The 8647-nt window shown below is 31.2% G+C and overlaps 1 protein-coding gene across 1 annotated transcript; it reads left to right on the top strand.

Moving 5' to 3' along the window:
• Nucleotides 1-860: 860 nt before the first annotated feature.
• On the top strand, nucleotides 861-4576 carry LOC126692490 (uncharacterized). Its single transcript, XM_050388112.1, has 5 exons — nucleotides 861-994; nucleotides 1139-1377; nucleotides 2310-2379; nucleotides 2525-2611; nucleotides 4385-4576. The coding sequence occupies exons 2-4, from the start codon at nucleotides 1177-1179 to the stop codon at nucleotides 2572-2574; spliced, it is 321 nt and encodes a 106-aa protein (XP_050244069.1). The 5' UTR covers nucleotides 861-994; nucleotides 1139-1176; the 3' UTR covers nucleotides 2575-2611; nucleotides 4385-4576.
• Nucleotides 4577-8647: the final 4071 nt, after the last annotated feature.

The raw sequence follows: 8647 nt of genomic DNA, 5'->3' as shown, positions 1-8647 counted from the left end.
GTGTTTCTAAAATTCTATCATCAGTTTATTTTGAAATGAGAGAATTGAATTTTGTCATATAATCAATCATTTAAATAGATAATAAAATGACAATGTTAAAATGTTCATGATGTGACAAAAAACTAATTCACTCATCTCAAAATGAATTAATAGGATTTTAAGCACTTTACAATTGAATTATTCTAAGAGTTCTTATAAGATAATAGTTTATGTGTCAGAAGTTTTGTCACAACTCTATTGTTGTGGACTTTTTTTTTTTTTTTTGAAAAGTATTGTTGCGGACTATAAGTAATTATTTGATACTTTTATATAAATTCACTATTTTTTTTTTTATCACTTACAACTACAAGATACAATCACTCACATTATCAAAGTTGGCAAAAATTCAGGTACAAAAGTTGTGTACACAGATTTTATTGAGGATCTAAATAAATAAATAAAAGTGTCGGTATTGAAATGCTGCTACTAAACCAGTCAAAATAAGTAATAATAACCCCAACTCCACAACAAGTCTGAAAAAACGTAGTGTAGTGGCGCATCCAAGACCAGAGAGCTCCACGGTGAAGGCGCTGTTAGAACTAGCGTATTCTTCATAAAATGCCAACAAAGACCTACTAGTCAGATGAGCACTCTAAGAATTTTTGCCACCAATAGTCGCTATTGTCATGTCATTCTTTCGAGTTTCCAACAAACACACAACAACTAACTAGAAGTCTAGAAAGCGACGTCGTCTGACACAAAATTATCTCAAAATTTTCACTTAAAAAAAAATAAATAAAAATGAAGAAACCAAAACGACCACGTTTTCACTTTTCTCCACCCCTTCAAACACGGCCTCCATCTATAAAAGTCCTCTGAAAGTCAATTTGCTAAGTTTCGAAATTCCGTTTCCCTTCGTAAACTAAAACCCTCTTCCCAACTTTCAAAATCTTCGGCTCCTATTTTTGTAAAAAAAAAAAAAAAAAAAAAAAAAAAAAATCCCAAGTAACCAAAGGTAAGAACTTTATTAAACAAATTGAAGAACCCATATTTGAAAAAAGATCAAAACTTTTTTATTTTTATTTTTTACTGTCTCTAAAACTAACTCTTTATTATACTTTGTCAATACTAAAGATTGCTTCTTTCTTTCTCTGACCAGGTTTTCACCAGTCCAACGAAAGTAGTTATAAAAACGACATGTCGAGCAGCAACAACAACAACAACAATGACGTGAGTAGTAGCAATACGAGGTTGCCGTTGTCGGAGGTTGTGTCGGACTGTGTGAAGCGGTGGTTTAAGGACACGTTGAAGGAAGCAAAGGCTGGAGATATCAACATGCAGATCTTGGTTGCCCAGATGTATTATAGCGGTTATGGCATATCCAGAGATGCCCAGAAGGTCTATTTCATTTAATTTTCTTTTTAATTTTGATTTAAATTTTATTTTTTTAAGGGATTATATATGTTGGGTTTTGTTTTTTTGGGGTTTAGGGTTTGGTCACTTTGTTGGGTCTTTTCTTTTTTTGGGTTGCAGTTGTTTCATGTGGGTTTAATCTTAATATGACTTTTGTGGAGTTGTGGACTGAAACACATGTGCATGTTCTTGTTGTCATTTTTAAAAATTTTAAATTTCTTCTCTTTTTAGTAGATTCATTTGAGTAGGAAGTATTATATTTGATACTAGTCTAGTTTTTGGTTTGGATAGTTGGGATTGTTGTATTAGCTTTTATGATTTTTGTGGTTGGAATTGGATGAGTAAAATATGTTTCAAAGCAGGATTTTTATTTTAATGTTTTGAAGAATGAGTTGATAAAAAAAAAGGGTAGAGAGAGTATAACATTAATTGAATTTATAACAAAGAACATGTTAATTAAAGAACATAGAGTATGCTTTTGGATAGGATAGAATAGAATAGAATGGCGGCAAAGAATACATGTAGCAAACTATGATTAGTCCGTTGAGGATTTATAACCAACTCCAAAATTTTGGTATTAAGGCTTGGTTGTTGTTTTGAAGAATCTGCAGATTATGGGGATAATAAAGTTACAAACTTTATGTTGTTTTAGTTGTCAATAAAAGCAAACTGAGGTCTTAAGGGACAAAAGTTTTTGATTTTAACTTCTGGTTTACTTTCCTCTGGAACTTTTCCCAGTGATCAAATGGAGCATTAGAGTTTTAGTTTGCATGTGTGTGTTTTCACGGAAGAAATTTTATTTTATTTATATATTGTATTGATTCTGCACCCTTTGTTACTCTTGTAGTCTCTGTTGTTGGTACTTTTTGTAGATTTACTTATTTTGTGAAAATTGAGCTGATTTCTTGGGATTTTAGGGAAGAATTTGGATGACAAGGGCATCAAGAACTCGGTCTTCTGTTTGGAAAGTTAGTGATAAGCATCCAGGTTGAACTCCATATCCTCCCCCCCCCCCCCCCCCCCCCACCCCCCCCTGTGTTTGGTTCCTTTTTTTTTTTTTTTGTTATTTTATTTTATTTTTTTTCCGGTTGTTTTTGTTCTAATTAAAAGTTTATATGTTGGTATATGGTAGGTTATAATGCCAGTGATTCAGATTCAGACGAATTGAAGGGTGATTCTTAGTAGACCCTTTAGGCTTGTGAGTCCGAAACAATCAAATGTAAGTTGATATCCTTATTACGTTTGGCCTTATTGTACTTAATTTTTCTCATTGCCTTGTACTTAAGTTAGAATAGCAAGATGTTTACATGGCCTTATTGTATTTAGTTTTTCTCATTACCTTGTACTTAATTTAGAATAGCAGGATGTTTACAAACATATGAAGACCATGGGTTATTCACTGTCAATTGTGTTCTTAACATGCCCTTTTTTGTCTGGTTTTGTGAGAATCTATTTTGTGGGTTCACATATAATTTTGTTTTTATTTGGCAGTAAGATGCACTTATCTGAATTTGATTAGCACACTTGATACTATAATTTAGTAAGTTGATTTACCTTTTTTTTTTGTTATTAGGGCACTTAATACTATAATTTAGTAAGTTGATTTACCTTTTTTTTTGTTCTTTACCCTAAAAATAGTGATGCTTTTGTTGGTTTCTTGTAGATTCACATGCTTAGGTTTCACCTTTCTTGACTTTCTTGTTTGATTTGCCTTAGTGTAATCATTGAAGCTACTGTCTCTCTTGTTAAATTGTCCCATAGGATGTTATCTTTAGCTATTTTCTTTTATTTGTGTGTGTGGAGGGGAGGGGAAGGGGGGGGGGGGGGGGGGGGGGGGTGGGTCCTACCTATGACAATGGACTGGGTATACCTTCACATGCATGCACATTATGTTGGTAATATCATTGTGCAAAATTATATGGTGATAAATACTGATAGTGAAAGTTCTCTTGTACTGGATATTTGACTCGTTATGGTGTTTAGAGAGCCACTTTCTTTCATTTTCATGGACCTGATAGAAATAAAGTTTTAGGCTTTGAGAGAGGGTATAAACCCACAGATGGCAAGCTTTTTCCTTGAAGTGCAAAATGAAAATGATGAGGCTGAATGTTGGAATGCAGTGCAGGGTTTGGATGGACCACTGGTTTTCTTATCTGCAGAAGCCTGCGGCCCTTATCTTTGACTTCATTGCAATGGGGTTTCAATTGTTCTAGAATTTAAAAAAAATGACCTTAGTCTGAGCTATTTTATACAAATAAAATACCTAAACTTATATTTTCATGTTCATTATTTATTTATGCTTCTTTTTCACTCGGCTGCTTTATCATCTTAACCTGAACCAATCCTTTTATCCTATATATGTTTCAATGAAGCTTAAAAAGGGCAATAGCAAGGTAAAAGTTTTTTATTTTTAGTTAGTCAGATGTTTTGTGTTACATTTTAGTCATCACTTCAAGATATTTTTTTTAATAAGCCTGGATATAAATCATATAAGAGAGGCTCTGTTCATGAGAGTAGCAGTCAATGAGTAATCCATAATTGCAATGAACATACTTGTACAATGATAATTTTGAGGTGGATGAGTTGTATAGAAAGTAGAACTATGAATCAATGCTTTCATGTGAAGTCAAACACAATGAGTGAGTGTAGTAGTAGCATGTTAGTTTGCAAGGAGACCAAAATCAATGGTTCAAGTTTTATTTACTAACTAACAAGAGTAAAGCAAAGTAATGATTAAATGAAGTGGCACTAAGTAGAGTTAGATGAAACACTCAAGTAGATCACAATTGTTGAGTTTGCTCTATACTTTTCGATTTGCAGATTCAGTAGCGTGTTGTACTTAGTAACAGTCTTGGATTGCTGGATCATTGATTGTATATTTCTTGCCTGAAACATATGTTAGATATGGGCATGAGTTGTTTATAATTTCTGTTCAGTTAAGCATATTTCTGGTTTGACTAATCTGCTATCATTTATTTTTCCTTGTTTCTAGGCTCAGCTTGGAGCTATGCTGTTCTTCGCGCACCTTGAATGTGCCTGTAACAAGATTTTGTTCTTTTTTCCTGTTCACTTGTCTTTTTTACTCCTCATCCCCCAAAGAAAAACCCAAAATATTGCACTGTACAAATTCTTTTAATTGTCATCAGAAAATGATTTCTTCATTGCCCATTCATTGGCAAGAATCCTTTGAGGTTTTCAGTCATTACTAGGAAATGGTTGTTTGCATTATTTTCTTTAATTACCAAATGATACAAAATTTTATAATTTGAATAACATTGTTGACAAAGAAATAATTACTGAAACATTATGCAAAATCTACTTATCAAAAAAAAAAAAAAAAATCATGCAAAATCAGTGGCTGGCAGCATCTGAAACATCATGCAACTAGCATGTTTGCCTTGCCCAAGTTTGTTGAACTAAAGGATCCTTTGGTTTCATGGCAAATTCTGTGTTGCTATCTCAATCAACAATAATTATCTAATGTTTTTGATTTGCACGATAATTACTGTTGACTAAGATAATTATCGTGCGATCCTACGATTCAAATGCAGCCAGCCACTGATTTTGCCTCATTAGTGGCTGGCAGCATCTGAAACATCACGCAAAATGTTTTTGGTTTATTTATTTATTATTTTTTTTATGGGATAAATTTTTTGTTTTGATGAAGCTTTAAGGATTTTTATTTTTTCATGTTGTGATGGTATGACTTTTTTTTTTTAATAAAATTATGTTAACCTAAGCAAATGTTTTTTAGTTTTTAGTTCGCTTGTAGTCAAAATGAAGGAATGTTTCATCATTTCAAATTGAAAATTTTGATGTTGGCTTTGCTTTCCTTTTAAGCTATAATGTTGGTAAATTTGTTTGATCAATATACTAATTTGTGTTATAATATTATTAAAATATTTTTTTATATATAATTTTCTTATTTATGCTTGTATTTGTATATTGATTGATTGATTTTTTTGAGTATTCCCTTTAATTGTTGCTGAGTAGTATAACTTGAATAGTTGAGTGTGAAATTATATCTTGATGTCTTTTTCAGCTCTAGTATACAAATATATAATGTCTACATAGATGATGAAATGGATGATAATGCTTAGAAATTTAGGACGGTGGTTATAAAAACCTTAGAATGAGAATAATTAAATATTCACTTCACCTTAATATTCATCTTGCTTTTGGATTTCATATTGTAGTTAGCTAGTTTCTATTTGCTAACTTATTTTGGATTTCAAACTTGGAACTTAGAATTTGGAGAATATTTTCCATATGTTTCAATAAATATTTTGGTATTTGGTTGCTAATTAAACATTTATTGAGTTTTTTAGATACATTGAGTCAAAAATTAAATATATTTGTTTAGTTGGTATAGACTTAGTGATGTATGACATGCAAATAATATAATATGATGCAAATCTTAGGTTTTTTATATTTTTTATGAATTTATAATTTACGTGATTATTTAACATACAAAGTCATTATTAATGTGTTTTTTACTTTAAATATGAAAATATGTAGGATCTTACTATTTACGATTCAATCTTATGATTTATGATCTCACCTACCTTCAACGATCCTACATAGGACCCCAATTTTGACAACCTTGCTCATATGTTTTTTTTTTTGGGTGTTTAGTTATACGTGCACCTAATGGGTATTGTACCCATGGATTCAACTTCTATCTAGAACTTTTAAGGCCGGAGGCACTAGTTGAACTAGAACTCATTGGGATCTCTCACATGTGGGTCTCACCTAATTGTGAGCTCATATATTGTGAGAGAGATGATACATATACTAGATGCACAAGATACCTTTAATGGGGTCTTCAATGGAGTCGTGATTAATAATATTTTCATACATTAATGGGTCTTCAATGGGGTTGTGAATAATAATATTTTCATAAATTAATTAACTTGATAATTATAATGATAAATTTATGAATTTTATTCGCAACTGTGTAAATGTACTGGTTGGCTGCCTCTGCTATTTGTTACTAGAGGTAGCCCTTCAGTAGGTATTTGATGTATTTTAAAGTTATTTTGGCCTCAGTTAACTCCTAATCAATATGAACATAAATTTCTTTTATGCTTTAAAATTTGCAATACAATGGTCTTGAATTAGTGTGGTATTCCTCAATCAAAGATGGGGATCTGAGGTTTCAAGTTTCAATCCTCATGTACTCGTGTTAGGGACTGTAAAGTCATGTGCCTTTTTTTTTTTTGAGGTGTGATGTGTCATTTCCAATATTCTATCATTTAGCAGACCAAATTAAAAGAAGGACAATACAAATCTCAGTTTACATTTACAATTCTTTCTCCAAAAAAAAAAAAAAAAAAAGTTTACATTTACAATTTATTAAGGTTTTGTTGAGTGTCAGTTTTTTTGACATGTTTGGAAGCAGATCCAGCAAAAACAAAAAGAAATCAAATAAAGAAGGAAAAAAAGGACAATGATTACATGAACCTTTAAATCTATATTGGATCCTGTGTTTTGGTTGGATCTATGTTGAGTTGTTCACAACTTGCGAGGTTCCTCGAGTTCAGTAATCAGTATAGTGAATAGAGCTGCCCCCTGGCAAAAACACTAACAAATGTCTTCTACCTGCTACTGCTCTTCCTATTCATTATGTTTTTTCAAGCAAAATTGACCCTCTACCTAACCTAACAAATTCAAACTTCAAACTAGATTTGCCAATTAGCATCAATTTTTGTCATCTATACGAGTCCACATGAAAGACATGCCAAGCATCATTGTCAGGATAGTATCATCCACTTATGCTTCCTATGTAAATAGGGCTAGAGCATCAACAGCGGGCTTCTTAAATGCCAAATTGTAAAATATATTTGGCATTTGGCCCAAATTACTTCAGCAATTAGATAGCTATACCTGGGACCGTCCAAAATTTTTTGGCATATTGCTACAGTGCGATCTCACAAATGAGATCGCACTGTAGCGCTATGCCATCCAAAAAGCAATTATTTTAATAGCGCACAGTCCGTTCAACCCTTCTCTTTCTCTTGCTGGCAGGATGACCATTGGAAATGCAAGCATTTGAAAAAGCTGGGAATAGTTGATTTTGAAAAAAGAAATGACAGTTGGAAAAGTAATAATAAAAAAAGATTAAAAGAACAATATTTTAATAAGATGGTAAAATAATAGAGTTTTGGGATGTTGGGTGTATTGTAAAATGGTATGGTATAATTGATAAAGTAACTTTTTGGGATGGTAAAATAAGATGAAATATAAGATCCGGATGTGGATGCTCTAAGGGGTGTACATGGATGAATGCCATATGGGATGTACATAGATCGGAGTTTTTTTTTGTTTTTTTATTTTTTTATTTTTTTTATTTAATTTTTTTTTATAAGGTACATAGATCGGAGTTGAGTTAAAGTTTCAAGCATTTTTTTAATCTAATATAACTCTCTTGTATCGAAAATCTTCTATTCAACCAAAAACCCATGATAGTTCTAAAAACCAATCCTTAATGATAAGGTTGGATTGGGTAAACATTTTTGAAAACTTGAACCTGATTTAACCTAAACTTCAAAAAAAAAAAAAAATATATATATATATATATATATAAAATTCAATCTAACTAATTAATCTGTTAAAAACCAATCCAAAATGTTGAATTGGACCAAATTGGTGGTTTGAATGCACCTCTTAACATTAAATTTCATATTTATTAAAAAGAAAAGTTAATAAATGTTCTAAAAGTACTGACTAATGATATATTTTTAAAAAAATTTCTATAAAAAATTATTTTCACTACTTTTTATATTTTTCATAAAAGTTGTATTAATACTTTTCTAAAATGATTTATTAACAATTAGCTTAATAACACCCGTTAACAAGACTTCCTATCAATTTAACCAATATAGTCCATAACAGGACAAAGTGATTATAACTATCAATTTAACCAAAAACAAAGGATTATCACTACCAAATCTAGAAGCCCAATTTAAAAATCAATAATTTTATCACTATTTTATTGCTATTGGACCTGTGCTGACGTGGTAAAGGCTGGATATAATATATACTGGATATAATATATACTGGCATACAGTTGCCTACTCCTAGTGCTAGTACAAAGACCTCTTCAAATTAGACTTTTTAGGGCCAAATTAGACTTTTTAGGATCGTTAAGTAAGGTTGCTTGTATTTTTTGAAAATATATGTAGATAAAAAAAAATATAAAAATATGTATAATGTTATTTAAATAATAAAAATTGTTATTTAAATATCCCTATAC

Source organism: Quercus robur, chromosome 7 (assembly GCF_932294415.1).
Source record: "Quercus robur chromosome 7, dhQueRobu3.1, whole genome shotgun sequence".
In the NCBI taxonomy this organism is placed as follows: Eukaryota; Viridiplantae; Streptophyta; class Magnoliopsida; order Fagales; family Fagaceae; genus Quercus; species Quercus robur.
Note: the sequence above shows the minus strand (reverse complement) of the source record. Positions and strands in the feature narration are given on the sequence as shown.